Consider the following 19,057-nt stretch of genomic DNA (forward strand, 5'->3'; position numbering starts at 1 on the left):
GTTCCACACACACCAAGAAACCTTTTACCCGCTATCTGGGCATCTGTTGGTGCAGTCAAGTGGACATTAAATTAACCATCCCAGGGCCCCCAATATTGTCTAAAAGTTCTTGACAGGCCTTTCCTATAAAACAAAGTACTGTGGTTGATAGTCGTCAGCATAATTGATAATCACACCTCCAAAAGCATACACCCTCCACCAGTCTGGCGGGCCACTCAATAGCAGCTCCTCCCAGACACCAGACAAACCCCAAGCCCTCTTTTCCCTGGGGATTTGCTGCTGTGTAAATAAGAGGGGAGATTCAGCATTTCTCAGCTCATCCACTTATTCCACAAATGCTTGCTTGCTAAGACCTTAAATCACAAGTGCAGGAAAATACAACAGCCACGGAAAGTTTCAAAGAAGGAAGTAACATAATTACAATAGTTAGGTTATTGATCAGGGCACGGAGACAAGTACGCAGTCTCCCCTGAGAAGCTGTGGCTTTGGCTCCTGGAGCTGCCGCCTGATTACAGGTGCTGCCTTGGGCAAGGCAGGCAATGGAGCTTCTTCTGCAAAATTAAGTTATACCAGCTTTGCAAAGATGGGGAAATTTTTGAAAAGGGGGGGCAGTATATGTATAAAAAAATGTTTGGCACATAGAAGATAGTTACTATATTGTAGCTATTATGAGTGGGGGCAAATCTGGCCCAAGACAACTCTGGATGTCCGGAGACTGCATTTCGAACTGTAAGATTCCGGTATAACCACTGTTGACATGTTTATCTCCCTCCAGTCCCTGTGGTTGGATTGAATGAGTGAGGTTCTGTACTGTCAATGGGGATCAGATTATTTCGGCTTGCCTGGGGCTTTCTGGGGTTTAAACTCGTAAGTCCTACATCCCAGGAAACTCCTCAGTTGCAGACAAACCAGGACATCAGGACGCCTAGAGTTATCTGATTCCAAAACTGTGCACATCAAGGCCGTCACCACCCCGGTCCTCTCTAATTGCTACCCCAGATATGTTTAGGTAAAGACAGCGTGATAATGTTATGTGATCCCCAAACGCATTCTTGTAACACTTAGTAAGAAACTACTATTATAGATTCCCGGAAGATATCAAAGACCTTCGTTTACATTCTGGGTGAAGAAATAAGGCATACATCCGAAAGGAAACATCTCATGTCTTACCGTCAACGGTAAGTGACAGACAAAGACTATGTCAAGTTGGCAAGGAGTTAAATAGTTACCAGTGCTCTAGGAGAAAAGGGAGATCACCCCAGGTTGAGAGATCCCAGGAGAACCTCCTGGAATGCTCTCACTAGTGGAATGCAAACCCAACTCCAGTTGGCTGAGCCATGAGCTGCGTTTCCAGATGTCCACAGGTAAGGTGGCTTCAGGTCCGTTTGCCCTTGAGGCTGCAAAACATTGACACATATTTGGGCTTCTCTGCTTTGCCGTTTAAGACATCACATTTAGCTTTAGTCTGGCTTTCCCTCTGACAGCCAGATGGGTACAGCCACTCCAGGCTTCAAAACTTTTTACGAGTATCCAGAAGGGGCAAGCAAGCCTCTTTCTTTGGCTTGAGTCGGACCATCTGCCCATCTCTGACCAGTATTGTAGTAAGCAGATGGTGTTATATTGGTAATACTGATAAGAGCCAAATCTCAGCCCCACGATATGTGGTAGGAAGGGGTGAGGGGGCCAGCAGTCAGAATTACCTAGTAGAAGTCAAAGGGTTGTTGAGAGTGTAACAGAGCTCACCATGGAGAGCCTCACAGAACAGATAGGATTCAGAATCTTACATAGTCCAACTCTCCATATTATAGAAGTGAAGGGTAACTAATCCAAATTCATGGGAAGGTTGAGACAGAGACAGATGCCCAGTCAGCAAAAGCCAGCCTGTGTGGGTCCAACCCCACCCAGCTTTGTCCTTTACTGGTGGTGAGACCAGCAGCATATGCCTAAGTCATCATGCAGGATGGGAATAAGGACCACCTGCTCCGTGGGATTGCTGTGAGGGCTGGGGAAGCTATCTACTGTGATTTTACCAATACCTTGTAAGTCCTTCATCATGAGAGGCACGATGGTCTCCAGGCCAGGCTCCTTTCCCTGCTATGTTCCACCTATCTGGTCAACAGGGCCCTGAAAGAATGCAGAACGGAAAAGGGGCAGAAAGAAGCAGGAAATTCCAAGTGCACAGGGCAATAAACACAGACCAGTGTTAGAGAAGGAAACCTTTCCCAAAAGCTAAGGAAAAGCAAGCTGAGTTTGGAGATATAGTTTGGGACCAGGTAACAGAGTCCTCGAATTCAGGTTGGGCAATCGTACTACGAAAGGCCTGACTTATCACCCAGTACTGTTCCTTAGGTTGCTACAGCGTGCCCCAAAGTAGCTGGGGATATTTCCAGAGCCCTGACCACCTCGGAGAGGCAGACTTCCACACAGGGGAAAGGCAGAGCCCCTTCTCATTCATACGCTTATTCAAATAGCGAGCTTCTGTTCTTATCTTCTCTGCTGCGTCATTTTATGGGTCAACTTGGCTGGGCCAAGCTACCCTGATATTTGGTCAAACAATCTCCTGGCTATTTCTGTGAGTATGCTTTTGTATGAGACTAACATTTAAGTTGATGGACTTTGAGTAAAGCAGGTTGCTCACCACATGGGCCAGTCAGGTGAAGGCGTTAAGAAAACAAAAATACTGTCTTCTTTCAAGCAAGGGAGGATTTGCCATCAGCTGTCTTTAGACTCCAGCTGCAACATTGGCCCTTCCTGAGCCTGCAGAGTGGAACTGAAGGTCTGGGCTGAGTCCCCAGCCAGCTTGTCTATCCCATTAGGTTTTTTTTGTTTTGTTTTGTTTTGTTTTTTGTTTGTTTTGTTTTGACTTGCCAAACCTCCATAATCACCTGAAGCAATTCCTTATAATAAATCTCTTTCTTTGTACGTGCATCCTACTGGTTCCACTTCCCTGCAGAATCCTGGCTAATGGACTTCCTAATTGAGCTGCCTTGAAAGAGCAAGTTCATAATTGGAATTGGATTGGGGGAATGCTGTCCCTACTGGTACGAAGGCACTTCCATGGCCTCATGGAATTCTTCAGGGTCTGCTTTGTCATCCTCCCAGATTGCTTTTTGGGCCAACTGTGCAACTCCCACCAGCATAGGTTCCGTTCAAGAACCGCTTTTACCAAGTGGGCGGCCTGATACTGATTATGCCACTTATGGGTTTCTGTGAGGCAAGGGCTAACTGTCTCCCTGCACTGGGCCAATTTCTCATGTGCTTTCTGCTCTGCACGATTTCTCACCATCCTCAGACCCTAGTGTGAACGATCTGCCCTTTTGTTCTCCTTAAGCCCCCGCGTGCCCTTGCTCAGGTCTGGTCTTGTGAATGGGGACCAGCCTTCTGCCATAGCTGCACTGTGCTCTCCATTCCCCTCTCTCTCTGGACTATGCCAACACCACTCGTCACCGTCAAATTCCTACTCATTGGCGAGATAAATCCCTCTGATGTACACTATCATCTTCTCCTGTCCTTCCTGTTCCCTGTATGTACCGTACCGATATTCCGCTCCTAAGACTTCCGTCCACGATCTTTTGTGCTCAGGAGGTAACAATTCCCCTTCCGTCACACAGGGCCTAGTTTTTCTTTTCTTCTTCTTCTTTTTTTAATCTGCTCCCTATTTGATTCTTTGTTATGTCTTGCAGAACATCTCCATCTTCTGTTTTATTTTATATGTTAAGGCATATAACAAATTGTCTGTCCCCAAACAGATTTATCCTTTTCTTCCCTCCGCCTTTGTACCCAGCTCCAGAGCGCCACGCCATCAGAGACCAGGTTTAATGCCAAGTCATTTCAGTCAGTACATTTCAGAAAGCTTTGCAAAGTTCGTTGAACAATAGAACACCCGTAGGAAGCAAAGATCATGATCCTTATTTTATAGGTGGGTAAAAATCTGAATGCACAAACTTTGAGTGATATTACTATTTGCCCATTATTTAAAAACTATGCTCACATTTATTGCCGTGCCTTATGACAGCGGGGGCGACACATCCCAGTGATGCTGCCCCACTTTTCAGATGAGAAGATGCACTGAGAGGGGACGTCAGCATCAGGACTATGTTAAATATTCAGGACGGCTGATTATTCACAGGCCTCTAGGTTTTCCCATTTTTCTTTATTTTCACAGTGCTACCCACCCTCCCCCACGCCTCCCATGGCAACATCACTCAAGGAGGAAGCAGTGGGGAAATCAAGGTGTTGACTTCATTCGGTTTGGTCTACACCAACTCTTAGGCTGCATGCATGCAATATGGAATTCAGGTCTTGACAAAACTCCCAAGTGGGCATAGGAGGCATAAAGAGGTTTACAAATCAGGAAATCAACCCCAAACCCAAGTGCCCCATCCCCCAGCTCTCTGTACAGGTGGAGACGGCCAACGTCTCAGCTGCCCACAGAGGCCCTAAAGCTAACACAGTCTTGCATCCATGCAAGCTCAACATTCAACACACAGCAGAACTTCACAGAAGGAAGCTCGGCCGTGGTAGACAGGTGCGGGGAGAAGGGTGTGTTTATCGGTGGAAATCTCGCAACTTGACCCAAAGCATTAATTCTTGACACAACAATTTCCGTTTCTTGTGATCCCCTCACTGATGTAAGGGCCGTTGGTCTCAGAAGCTGGTCTGTGGATACCGTGATTAAAAGTATGGATTCTCGGCCTCCTTCCGAGCACACGGAATCAGTATTTCAGGAAGTGGGCCCAGAGGTCTGTATTTTTGAGGATGATTTTGATGTTTGTTTGGTGAGTTTAGAAACCTGATCTGTGTTTCATGAAATGCTGTGTTGTCTGCATTCTACTCTGTTCATGTCCCCTCAGGTAAAGAAGTCTGTCAACTGAGATAGCAATATGATTTCCCTTTTTCCCAAAGAATTACATTGGACTTGATTTTGAGTATTTGTTGGCCTGGAAAATAATTCTAAATTCCTGAAAAATTGTAGCAATAAGGACAAAGTTCAAACACGAATGTTCTGTCTTGGAATGGTGTAACCAGGGCCTTGAAAACCACAGACTGTCCCTCAAACAATAAAACAAAACACAGGGGCCAACGACCATTTAGTTTAGCCTCCTGGGCGTTCGAAACGTTCTGAAGGCAGACAACTTCAGCTAAGGCTGGCATTTCCCAGCTCGCACAGGCCAAGAGAGTCTGGCCATCTGGCCCCGTCCCTTCACCACCACTACCTGCCAGCCCCCAAAGCACGGGTTCATACCAGTGCCTCCAAGCAGGCACTGTGACCGTCAGTAAATTGGAACTAATTGTGTTATGTGATAGACCTGAGAGTAACCTCACGCCCAATCTAGTTCAGCCGCCGATTTTTGCAGGAAAAAAAACCCAGAGAACCAGCGATGCAGGGAAGTACCGACTGCGAGCCGCTGGACTGGGAACTGGGCAGCGCTGGGAGCCACTCTCAACTCTCCATCCCCTTCCCCTGCATGATCGCAGGCCATCTTTTCTCTTTCCTGGAACAGAGACCTCTGATCTTGTCCCATCATGCAATTCTAGCTGCCACGTGCTTGGAGTGGTTACCCCCCATCTGGATATTATTTTCAAAATTATATACGTGTGTTACCATTAATCCAATTATTAAATGTTAATAAGGGAAAATCACTTCATTTGTGTCTGCTAGAAAATAAGTAGAAATAAAGCACTGTTACGTCCCTGCTCCCCCCTTCCCTCAGAGGAGCCTCACAATTCCCGGGATGCTGAGCAGCCTGTCTGCTGGAGACTTGCACCCCCACAACTTCTCCACATGGATGGCGATGTGCAGTCAGCTGGGAGGACTCGCACGGTAGTTTCCAACTAGCAATTGTTAGCGTACTACAGTTTGGAGACTATGGGCTTATTTTTAAAGATCACAATGTCTCAAACATCTTTGTGCTCCCTGGAGGGATGCAGTGGTGAGAACGGACTTTAACCTATAGCCTGTTGTAGGTACAGAACAAGCCAAAGTGACCAGACGCTCCGGATGTGGCCTTGCTAGTGGGGGTCACTATGAATTACTGCAGCAACCGTGAGATCTTGTCTCATGATTTAAATTGTTTCCTGCTATGTCTCTAAGAGGGCCCATCTCTCATGCACGTGAGTGCCTCCTTCACGTGGGTCACAGCAGGACACTATGGTCGAAAACCCTGCTCCAGAAGGCATTTCCTGTCCCATCAATTAAAGTGCTACGGTTCATCTTCTTCTCCTAAGGGGGGAGAATACTGGAGAGGAAGTCATGGATGCCAGTCTCTTTTCTGTTCACAGTTTCTTTGCAAGAACTGAACAAGCTTCTGCTCTGAAACCCCGTGTCTTCACCCATGGTGGGAGAGGGGTTCCTTCTTCACTCACAGGGGTTGGTCACTCAATGTCTCCATCTAGACTCTTCCCTGGAACCCTGGCATGAGAGTTTTCCAAGTCACATTTCACTTCTGGTCAGTCATTCAGTGCACATGTTAGGAAGCTCCCACCAGGCTTCTGTGCTAGGTTCTGGGGACGTGGGCCCAACAGGGCAGAAGGGTCCCTGCCTTCACATGATGGCAGCCCTAAGGCAATATTTTTTATTTACTGAGTTTTTTTTGTGGCCCAAGGATCTCACCTACTCAAACTTACGCTTAGGCTCTGCTATAACAGCCAGAGGACAGGGAAGCACGGTGTGCTTGAGGAACTTCTCCAGGGCACGTGGCAGAAAGTAGCAGACCCCGGTCTGGAAGCCAGGTTATTCAGGCTGCAGAGCCTGGGCTCCTCCAGCCATGCTGACCCCTTCCACTCCGACTCACTCGGAGAGGGGGTTCCGTGGAACTTGGCATCCAGACGGGACCAGGAGCAGCGGTGGGGGGGTGGGTTGAGCTCCAGGGCCAGCCCACAGATGTTAATGAGGTCGTTCCCTGTGACTCCTTACTCCAAGGACATTTCTCTACAGATGCTTTTTGTGATGACTAAATGATCAAATGTCATAAAAAGAGCGCTCATGATCTCTCTCCAACAGCTCCGTCCCCTCCTTCTCTGTTCCCACTAATGTCACATCAACCAAGTGCAAGCTCAGATTTACACACTCTACTATTCTGTTTTCTGTCTTCTCTTTCCCTTCATCTGAGCAGGACAGAATTCTGTTCTCCCCCACGCCCACTCTCCATTCTGTATCCATGCTCCTGCTTCCTTGTCCTCCAAGGACAGCTGCATTTGGCTAGCTGCTCTCACGCAACTCAGGGTCACGGGCCAAGGCATCCCAGGTCGCCCCCTGCTTTGTCGCCGTGACTGGGTGACTGACCATCTTGTCGGTCCGGCAGGCTTCACCCCTACAACTCTCCGATTTACTTCTGGCTCCGCTTGCTCTCCCTCGCTGACGCCCAAGCCCTTCGGCCCCTCCGTGACTCCCGTCCCCGTGTTCAGAAAGCTTTTGTAACTGACCTCACCTGCATCTGTTCACCTCCCTGGGTTATGCGGACGCGGACTGAGTGGAGGGACCCGAGTCTCGTGGGGCGGTGGCTCTGCGGCCAAGGGCTCTCCCGTCCACTTCGCTGCAATGTTCTGTTTTGCCTCTTTGGCTCGTGGACCTCCCCAAACAAAGGCTTCCCTTGTAGTATCTCCCACTGGCTCTTGGACCAAAAGTACTTTTCTATTTGTAAAACACTGGCGCGTGAAAAGGGTTTAGGCCAAAGTGATTCTCCCAGAACTTGTTGGTTAGATTTTAAATGACGTTGAGTAGAAATATTGAACATTTCTTACCTCCCTGCCCTGTTGAATAGTTCAAAATAAACATGACGGCAGCTCTTTTGGAAGGCTCAGCAGCAGTCCTGCAAACACTGACTTCTGTCTCTGTAGGACGGCAGGGAACACAGGGATAGAGTCGGGATGGTGGGAATCCGGCCGTCTACCCTCACACAAGACCATCTGTCTTTTGAGCTTTTTGTTTCCTCTTTACAGGTTCCTTGTTCACCTGACACTTTCTCCTTCTTTTTCTCTGTTGCTGATACAACTTCCTTAAGTTCTGTAATCCCTTCTCCAAATTTGGTGCTTGTGGCGTTCTACCAGTTAGAAAGCCAACATTTGAACCATGAGGGGTAAGTAGGAATCCCCAGTATTTGAGGACCTCTTCCTTTCGAGATGCCATCTGCTTAGTCAGACGGATGTAACCTGATCGGGCAGTGAGAAATGTTGTGTGGGGGGGCCCTGCACCCAGGACAGCTACTTCTTGGCAAAGGAGTTGTGACACACTTGAGCTGTGAAGACAAATGAAGGCTATTGAACCATCCCGAAGAGCCGAGCAGCTCCACAGATAATCAAGCAACTCTCAGGCCTTTGATGTAAATAGTCCTCAAAAATCATCCTAAGATTTCAGAGGTTTGTGACTGTTTGTGACTGTGAAAATTCTTGCCATTTCTTTCTCTTTACCATTTTTTTTAAAACTTTCTTTCCACCTTTGTGAGTTTTACTNTCCACAGATAATCAAGCAACTCTCAGGCCTTTGATGTAAATAGTCCTCAAAAATCATCCTAAGATTTCAGAGATTTGTGACTGTTTGTGACTGAAAATTCTTGCCATTTCTTTCTCTTTACCATTTTTTTTAAAACTTTCTTTCCACCTTTGTGAGTTTTACTAAACTCTATCTACTTCCCAACAGTTAGCACATCATCCCAACTCTTTGGCCATTTAGACTGTTTTCAGTTTTGCTCATTGGGTTAAAAGAAACACAGATTCATATGAATAATCCCAAGGAAATAGGAGTGTCTTACAGTTTGGTTTTGGCCACATTTACGAGAAAATGTGAGTAACTGTGACTTACACACAGGCAGTGGCTGCCGATGGTTTGGCGGCTGGTCAAGGATTTGGGGCTGCCTTCCCCCTCTGCTCATGCTCCCGCCGTAGCTCCAGCCGACACTCCAACCAACTGGAAGCAGCAACGGCAAGTGGGCACGTGCCCACCATGGAGGCTTTCCAGCAGACACGTTTTCCCAGGCAACTCTCACTAACATCCCCTCAATCAGAACCACATCACATGTCACCTCTCTCTGCAAGGGAGGCAAGAGAAGGTCGTGTTTTGGCTGGTGGTCCTAGTGCCATTCAAACCAAAAGAAGTTTTGTTAGTAAAGAAAAATGGCCTAATAACTCTTGGGTGGGTCGTCAGCAGCCACTGATTTACTGTATAAACCCATTGAACTGTGGCCAAAAAGCTACCGGGAACCCCATCCCTTCCCCAGACACGCAGGAGAACTTCTTCCAGGAGATGTGTGATTCTCCCTCATGACTGCTCTGCTTTCCCGTTTGTCTTCCGGTTGTCCTTTTGGTTTGACCTTGTTTCAGCTCAGAATGGCTACTTCAGCCCTAAGATCCCCTCATGACCTCTCAACGCAACTCCTGTGGAGAACTAGGCCAATCTGTGTTTTCACCCCAAAATCTGGGAAGGAGTCTGATTATTAGTTCAGTTTAACTCTTGAGAGACAAATGAGTTCCAAAGTACAAACAAGCCTATCGTCCATGTGTTTACCTTTCAGTTGGTGGTTGCCCAGCCCTGTTGGCTCCGGTCAGGGTGGGGGTGGGATGTGGTCAGTCAGTCCAGCAGAAGGGGGGAGTGTGGGACAGGAAGGTCAGCAGATGATGGCCACCTGTGGTATGTAAGCTCAAGCTAGATGTGCACTGGTGATTATTTCATGGAAAGTGAAACCTGAAGGGTGAGTCCCATCTCCCCGGACCTTTCCAGATCGACTCCTGTTAGGTCCAGTTTCCATTGTGATCACGAATGACAAAATTTGTAGCCCTGTAATTCAGTCTTATGGGATGACAAAATATAAAGCAGGAGCGAGTCATCTGCTGTGGCCTCTCTCCACTTCCATTGTGCTCAAAACTTCACAATGCACCCCATTTTAATGAAGTTCTATGTGCTTTCCCCAATGCCAAAAATCTGGGTTTCGTTATTTCAAATTCATCAAGCTACACATGTCGTAAAGTACGTACGTTCAGGTGGAACCAATGTATCTTCTGACAAGACTATCATCCATAGTTGGGTCAAGACATTCTGTCCAAGCATGCTGTTTTCTGGTGCCTTATAGATGAACAGTCGCTGAAATAAGAGGACATCACCTCCCAAATTCACTCCCAGATTTACTGGGAGAATAGTAAAGTCAAAGTTTTCACATTTTATATGTTTTCCTAGCAGGGACAGTTTTAGCTGAAGTTGTCCCTTCAATAAACTGAACTATTGAATTAAAAAAAAATAATTTCTATTTTTAAAAAACCCACAGCATTGAAAGGCAAGTAGTGTGCAAATACTACAAGGAGTCCCAGTAAAGAATTTGAGACACGTCCAGGGGCCAGGACCCTTTCCTGCTAAGTGCAAGGAATTTTTTACCAGATAACACTGATACAGGATGTACTCTTGGCTTCCTTCAAAATTACAAAATAAATAAATAAATAAAACCCTACCAAGGTGAAAGACACCCTAAAATATTCAGGAATAAAGTTATAACATTGATTATATAATGATTCGACAGCGTTGCCATCGATAGTTCTGATATTCGTTCTGTGGTGTGTAAGTGAAAGTTGGTATAACTGAAAATTTTACCTAAGGGTGGCTGTGTTAATGGTGCACTTGGAAATTTGTTACAATACAACACAAATGTTTCTACAAAACCAAATTTAATATACAACAAACACTCACCATGTAAACACATCTTTAAAAAAATCTGATCATAATTCCAAAGGATCGCTTACAGGCATCCATAAAAGCATTTTATATCAAGAATCTCAATACAGAATGATTTCTATGTCAAAATACATTTACACTGTAAATTGTTGATAGGGGGTAAAAAAGGACACAGAGAAATGGGAGTTTGCTGGCACTGAATTCAACAGCAGGAACTTGCCCTGATCATTTCCCTTCATTTTCTACTTGAAGTATTTCCGACCTTGCATGGTCATCTGCCTTGCTAGACTCTGTTTATGCTTTTATCCACTCGACTGGCCAGGTACACATCTTGAGACCTTATTATCGTGCTCATTTCCATTGTCAGGGGCTCTCAAAACCGCCCAGAGCGTTGCTGTGGGGTCTATTCCTGTCCAGGCTGACATCCAGGCCTCTTCCAGCCTGTCTGGGGCAATCAGTTTGGAGGACAACACTTTAGGAAATGGTACGGCAGTTATCAAATGCAAAACTGGAAACGAGTCACATAAAAACCACAGGTGCAGATCGATCACACAATTTTATTAGAGTCTTTTGAACAAATGTATTCCTCTGTGAAAAACTCTTGCAAAGAGACATTGGGGTATACTATTTTCAACCCTGAGCAATAACACTGCATACCAAGGAGGGTGGGTCACGAAGCTGGTTCCATTGGAGCACGAGCACAAGCCACTGATATTCTCTATGTGATCAGGTTTTTACAAAAAAATACATAGTTTTCAATAAATAATGCTTAATTTTACAACTTTGATACAGCAATGTCATACACCGTCCTAACACTAAACTCTGCATGCAAGATAGTCTACAGGAAGACGAAACTTTGCCATGCATTTTCTTTTCCCCCTAGTGCTATCAAACACTTCACCCTCCAGCGCCCCACCGCGGGGAGCTTCACCCTCTCTCTGTTTCACAGCATCAGGGCGGGCGCTGGCATGCAAACTCTAAAAAAGGTTCCCCCCCAACAAACCACTCAGACTTCTAAACAAAAGGGTTTTCAGCGTTTCTGCTCCCAAACCCGGAGTGGCTATGAAAGTAAGTTCCATGTGGCCTTGGAAAATACAGACTTGGCAACAGTGTCATGCTGAAAACGGCTCTCGCTCCTCAGGTGGCTGTCCCGGGGGCCACCGGGAAGCGCTGTGGGGTGCCATGACCACAAGGAGCCCCAGACACGAAGAGCAGGCCTCCGTTTTGAAACAGTCCATTCAAAAAAAGGCGTCACGAACAGATGCAAAAGACTCTTCAACCCACAACATATGTACAAGAGTGAAAAGTAGACAAAATGGGAAATTAATGGTAATGGTATATAGCGTTTCTCCCTCTGTGATTCAAGGGATGGGGCACTGTGTTCTCGAACGTAAGCTGGATGAAGAAAAATGTGTTAGAGGGCCCTTTGTCAATATCTATTTGATCAAAATTCTTTCTACGGTATCCTATGATTACTTCCAGTCGCTCTTCCCTTTTTTTTGAAGCGGGAATGTCATCTGTCTCATAAAATAACATAAACATCAAAGTCCCTTCGAGGACCCTAGAGTAAATATTTTCTACGCATTTTCAAACTTTTTGTCATATTGCTTTATTTGTCCTTTTCACAGCAGAGAAAACCCACGTCTGCGTGACTACATAAAAGAAGTTTGATCAAACCACGACAAGGAGCCTCCACGAACGCACATCCAGGGTGTTTCAATCCTCAACTGCTCGTATGAAACCACATGTCAACTCCGTCATATTGCTTTCACTGGTTTGTTTTCTCGACGGAGAGGTTCTCTGCAACCACAGGCAACCAGAAGTTCCCAAGTCATTTAGAACAGTCCTATCTGTGCACTGGCAGAGGTATTGAATCTTTTAAGAGTATCTCTACCCAATAAAATTATTACTTTTATACATGGAACGTTATGAACGTATGTTTCCCTTTGTAAGCCATTTTATACTTTCTGCACTTTTGTGCTTTTATTGAGTATAAAAATAGGTCTCCTTTAAAATTCTGTTTAAGTTCACTAAAAAACTACTTGTTTGTGAAATTCTCTTATAAACTCACTGCATCCACATGGAATAGATAAAACTAATCAGGCAGCTAATGGATATAGGTAGTGTTAAAAAAAAAAAGCAAAACCTCAACGGAAAAAAAAAATAAAGGTATGTTAAGAGTCAAGAAAAAAGAAAAGGCAGCAGCAAAGCAAAATGGAAAAAGAAGTTGAGTTTAATAAAATGTTGTTTAATCTTTATTGTGATTGAAAACGTGGGCTCGACACGAGGGGCAAAAACCAAAAACCAAAACTAACCAACCAACCAACCAAAAACCCGAACCAAGCGAAAAACAACTGAGTTGTTACCAAAGAGCAGAATTTGCCAGATCATCAAATAAAAGGGGCTATGGCAGGATAAATGAAGTAAATGAACAGTGAGAAAGAAGCAATAATTAAAAGAAGCCCAATCTCTGAGAAGCAAGTGCAAGAGTCATTGCACGGAGACGGTTACTTTGGGAACTCAGGAGCTCCTGTGTTGGGTGACATAAGGCTCAGACTCGGTACCCCCACAGGCCTAGGCTATACAAAGGGTATTTGAAACGGACATTCCTAATGGAAATCTTATAAAATTTGGCCCTTAGAATAACTGAGAAATATCCTGAAAAAATCTTCCCTGAAACTGTAATAAAGAAGGTTTCTTATCTACTGATAAAATCGACAACTCAGTAAACTATTTTTTGCTGGTCATCCTACATTAAAAAAAAAGAAAAAAAGCACAAATATATTTGCCTCAGAAATCTGTTAAAAGCAGGGGACCACGCAGTAAAAGAGTATAAAGATTCTATAAATGGGAGAGTCCAAGAAAACCTCTCTCCAAAATGTCCACAAGGATACATATGCCCATTGGAAGAAAAAGTAAGAATATACATATTATTAATCATCCAGAGAATAAAAAAGTTAAGATTGATATAATATATTTATATTGAATGACTACTTTAAAATAGAGCAACTTATTTGCTTTATTTCTCAGATTCCTTAGGCAAAAGTCACTTAAGATCTGAAGTGAAAAAGAAATGTAAGTCTCTTTTACGGGACCAATAGCAAATGAGGACGATTTCGACTCCCAGAGAAGAGAAGGACAAGTTTTGCCTTTTGAGTCTTTCTCTTTTTCAAAAAATAAAAATAAAATAACATAAAAACAACTAAATCCTCCTGACTGCTATATGCATGCATATTTAAATCACTTCCCCTTGATTAACATTACAAAGAAACATCTCTGCCCAAAAGGGTTGTAATGATCTTTTTCTAGCTAAAGGATAATCATTCTACAAATAATTTGCCCTGTGACTGTAGTCATTCCTAACATACATAATATTTGCAAAGCACAGTTTAAATACACTGCCTTTTATTAGCGTTATTATTTTTTTTAATAAAAAGGATGCATATCAGAGTGTAAGAACTGGAAGATTATTTCCACAGTTTAAAGAATTAATAAGAGAATGCTGGTTTAAGGTCTTAAAGTTGGAAATCTTACCAAAATGCCATCATCAAAGTCTGTGAACTAGTTATAAACAGCAGGATACCCACTGGCTAGGCTGTGGCGCTCTCAGCGCCCACCCCCCACCCCCATGTTACCATTTTAAGATATTCTGTCAATGCTTAGTTAAAAATAAGACTTACTTAAGAAACCAAAAAAAAAAAAAATGCAATTAAACTTTTATTGAAGACTATCCAGTGGCAAGAATACCTGTGTATTATATTATGTTTTAGACATTCAATAAAGAATTCATTAAGAATGATTTTCACAATGCATTCATCAAAACAGCCTTAAATATGGTTAAAAGCGCATCCAAGCGCCTGTCCTGAGTTCTAACAGGTTTTTAATTTAGATCGCTGACCATCTATTTTTCTTTTATTTTACTCTCAAGAACTTAGCTACAGAGCTTTTTAAAAATTATTATTATTATTATTATTATTATTATTATTAAATCAAGGCTATTTGTTTCCATTCCGAGGCCAATTATGTTACTAATTTACTTAAAGTTTCTACCTCACCACAAAAAAATGTCCAAGGTTCATCTATATTTAAAACATAAAATACATGCAAAGTTTTCAGATTTTCAAAATACATAGACTCAGTCTTATAAATGGGTTTGTGTTTTCAGCAAGTTTCAGAACTGCAGCAGAGGGCCGCCACGTCAACCCACCAGCACAGAGAATTGGCAATGTAAACCGCCGGTTCAATTATCCGTGGCTCAAATACATGTCCGACCAATGACTACCTTAGTCTATCATTTTGAAAGGAAAAAAAAAAAAAAAAGGTAAACAAGTCCAGAAATCCAGTTCTATGTTGAGAACCTTGTTAACACCATCAGGCCTTTCTTTTCCCAAGTGTACTACTGCAGTCTGATGGTTCATCGAAAGGAAAGAGCCACAGAAATCTGTCCATCTGCAGCAAAAGCTGGTTGGCTTCGCATCCCAGGGCTGGGGGCTGGGGTGGAGGCTCGCTGGGGCCAGAGGGAGGCTGCGGGAGGCCGCAGCTCTCAGCGCGGGGGAGAGAGAGGGGCCGAGGGAAGTCCGAGGGGAGGCAGGGAGGGTGCGGGGCCCCTCTGGCCCAGCATGTGCCGGTGCTGGGCGGACGCCTGCATGGGTATCGCCAAATCTCAGTAAAAATGGAGGCCGAACCTCGGTAAATCATGTCACTAGGTTAAAAAAAAAAAAAGGGTAGCGGTGATTTTGCGCGGAGTTTCAATTAGCTGCTGAAAACCTCCCCCACCGCCGGCGCCGCAGCTCGGAGGTGGGGCTGGAGGGCTGGCGCGCCGGGCCGCGCATGGCCTCCCCGCCTCCCTCGACGCGGCCCCCAGGGAAAGAGGGGCAGAAGGCACGGAAGGGGGGCCGGAGCCAGGGCCTGGCGCGAGGGCTCGGACACAGGCCGGGGCTGGGGAAAGAAGAGCGGAGAAAAGAGGGGGGGGAGGAGGCAGGGCAAACGGTCCCCGGCGAGCAGGGAACGCGCGCGGGAGGGGGTCCCGCCCGCGCCGCCGCGGCCGGAACCCCGAAGAGGCAGCTGGGGAAGAACCACCGAGAAGCCGAACCACCTTCCCAGAGGCGGCGCGCCCGGAGGCAAGTTCCGGGGCGGCCCGGGAGCCGGCGCGCGCGCGAGGGCGCGGGCTACGCGGGTGCGGCGGCGCCTCCCCCGCCCACCCCTCGTTCGCTTTCTTCCCCCCACCCCGCGGGCCTCGGGGCGCCTTCGGGGCCGGCCCGCCGCCGGCTGCGCCCCTGGTGCCTCCGCGGCCCCATCGACACTGCGGCCGCGGCTCGGATCGCAGCGGCGGTGCCATGTTCCCCCGTCGCCCCGCCGCCCCTCGCGCTCCCGCCGGCCCCGAGCAATCGGTAAGAGACGGACACCGACAACCTCTTCCTGGCCCCCGTCGCCACTCGAGGTCCAGAACTGTGGCCTCGCTCCCCACAGCATCTACCTCTGCGCACACGCGGAGATGCAGCGTTAGGGAGAAAAAAAATTCAAAACTGGAAACGGCTGTCCCCACCCTCTAAAGGAGAGCGGCGGGGACCAGAGCGAGCTCTAGCTGCCGGAGGGCCGCTGTCACCGTGACGCGCAGCCGGGACGCAGCCCGGCGCAGAGAACGCACACCCCCGGCGAGCGCGGGACACTGACCGCGCGCGCTGGCACCCGCTCCTCACCGAGCCCGCCCCTCCCCGGCCGGCTCCCCGAGCCTCGGCGCAGCCTGCCCGCCAGCCAGCCAGGATGGGTGGGGAGAGAGTGGGAGTGGAGGAGGAGGTGAGAGAGGAAATGGGGAGGGGGTAGAAGGAAAGGGAAGGCAGAGAAAGAATCCTCCTCCCTCGTTTTCAATAACTAGCCACGGAAGGCAGAGGAAAAAGAAATCGGCCTGCCAATTGAACACTTTCCAGCCTAACCCCCACCTCCCACCCGCGCACACAACAGCCTCGTCACTGCGCTGCGACAACAGAACCTCCAGTTTGACTTCTATAGAGACTATTGGCGATGCGAGTTTCTATCAGTTCCAGCTGATTTATTAAAATTGTCAAGATACAGACTTCCAGCACAAAAAAAAAAAAACAGGCAATGATGTCGACAGTGCATTGAGTCTGCTTTGCCACCATTTGCTACAAAATATGCAGATGGTCTGTACTTTATTTAGATTATATTGCACAAAATGAGAAACTTTTTAAACTATGTGCCTTTTTTTCTTTTTTTGCTAAAAATCGAGAATCCAGTTTCAAACCTTCCATCTGGGGCCCCATCCACATATCACAGCGTATGAGATACATAAAGTCCTAGTATAGTACAGTACATATACAATCTTTAAACTAAGATAACAGCTCTGAGGTCTATATCACCATTTTCAATAAATCTTTACCTACAAATATTGAACAAATCTCTACTATAGCTGTACAAAAAAAAGTTTGCTTTTTTTTTTTAAACCACAAGGCCTTTAGATGCAAGGATTATTTAAAAATTTTAATCCTTTTTAAACCAGGACATCACGTACCAACATACTTGCATGCTAAAAAAAAAAACAGAGGAAAAAAAGAAATCAAAAGGGAAGAAGTGCCTGAAAGTCTTACTGAAAAAACACAGCAAGAATGTTCCCTTTTCACTGTACAAAAATACGCCTGAAAATATATTAATTTTTAAAAAAGACTGAGGTCTGTTATGTATCAAAAATGTTTCAATACCTTTTGTACTGAGGTCTAGGCTGTCTGGTATTCAATCAAGGAGGTATAAGGGAACAAGTTACAAAAAAAAAGTTGGCAAGTAGAAATCACATTTGTAAAACCATAAACAATTTGATCTGAAAAGTAAACTCTGATCTTAAGTCAGTTCACAGTTTTTTTTTTTTTTTGTGAGCGTTTGTACAGTCTGCATTTTTTCAAGCTCCCTGCAGTTTTGTTAAGAATCGGATGCATAGAAGACATCAGTTTTCTCCCTCCAAAAAAATAAAATAAAATAAAAAAGTTGCAATGGTCCCTTTTTTGTTTTTGTGTTTGTTTTTTTTTTTTAAAAATCACCAGTTCTTTAAGATCGCTTAAGAAAAAAAAATCTCCAACCAACTCCCTAGCGTAACGGTTGTGCTGCCAAAAGGTCCTCTGCAGACGTCTTCCAGACTTCAAAGACCGACAAGCTTCAAACAGCGCCTTCCGGAGCGGGTCCTCCCTCCCCTCCCCCGCCCTGTCCCCTCCGCCTTTGTTGCAATCACGAATTTCAGGAAAAAGAAATAGTAATTACAAAAACACATTTGGGGGGAAAAATCACAACTCCAGACTAGGTATGCAACTACCTTGAGACACGATAAAGGAAGGGAGGGGAGCAAAAAAAGGACAGGAAAAATGTTTTAAAACTACTCATTTCACTTTAACTCCACCAAAATTTTCATCTTTTCCAATTTCTTTGTGTCACGACATCATATCAAGATCAGCATCTTCTTGTCTCCCCTCCACCCTACCACCACCACCATCGACACCATCGACACCATCATCATCATCATCATGACCACCACGACTTCCTCCCGAGGAACCCTGCTTTGCACCCCGCGGAGAGAAAGAGCGAGAAGCGGGGCGCCCCTCTCAATACGTGAACACCAGGTCAGAGAAGTTCGCCTCCAGCCAGTCCCCCGCGATCATCTCGCTCAGCTCGGGCGTGCAGTAGTCGGGGAACTCGAAATGGGAGCCCAGGCTGCCCTCGCTGAACGAATCCAAATCCTTATCCACCAGAGACAGGGACAGGTTCCCGGCCGCCGCGCCGCCCCCCAGCTGCTGCTCGCTGGCGCTGTGCGCGCTTTGGGAGAAATTCAAGCTCAGGTCGAACATCAGGTCGTCGGCGTCCTCGCCGCCGCTGCTGCTGCTGCTGCTGCCGCTGCTGCTGGACGAGGACGACGACGAGGTGGAGACGGAGCGCGAGGACGCGGGCGACAGCGCGGGCTGCGCGAGCGGCGGCGGGTGCTGCTTGGTGATGTTCTTGAAGCTATAGTAGAGGCGACTACCGCCCCCGGCGCCCGAGGTCGCGCCTGCCCGCACCTCGTCGTACAGGCTCGCGCCCTCGGGGGACTCGGCCGAACTGCTCAGCGTGGGGCTGGCGGGCACTTTGGCGACGTTGTAGCGTCTCAGCAGCTGCGGCGGCTGCTGGCCCGGCGGCTGCAGGAGCTGCTGGTGCGGCGGCTCGTCGTCGTCCTCGTCCGCCTCCTGTTTGATCCGCAGCTGCAGCTCGTCGTCGTCCTCGTCGTCCTCGTCGTCCTCGTCCAGGAACACACACTTGACCGTCTTGCCCGCGCCGCCGCCGCCGCCGCCCGCGCCGCTCACGCGCAGGCTGCCGAGCACGTAGTCGTCGCCCGCGCCGCCCAGGTCCCCGGGCTTGGGCCGCCTT

The 19,057-nt window shown here is 46.6% G+C and overlaps 1 protein-coding gene across 1 annotated transcript in view; it reads right to left on the reverse strand.

Moving 5' to 3' along the window:
* Positions 1-16,776: 16,776 nt before the first annotated feature.
* Positions 16,777-19,057, reverse strand: part of SOX11 (SRY-box transcription factor 11) — a 3,051-nt gene continuing 770 nt past the window's right edge. Inside the window, exon 2 of the mRNA XM_034659958.1 lies at positions 16,777-19,057. This exon is cut by the window's right edge and continues 3 nt beyond it. Coding sequence (XP_034515849.1) covers positions 18,262-19,057 — 796 coding nt within the window. The 3' untranslated portion in view covers positions 16,777-18,261.

The sequence above is a fragment of the Ailuropoda melanoleuca genome, chromosome 4, assembly GCF_002007445.2.
Source record: "Ailuropoda melanoleuca isolate Jingjing chromosome 4, ASM200744v2, whole genome shotgun sequence".
In the NCBI taxonomy this organism is placed as follows: Eukaryota; Metazoa; Chordata; class Mammalia; order Carnivora; family Ursidae; genus Ailuropoda; species Ailuropoda melanoleuca.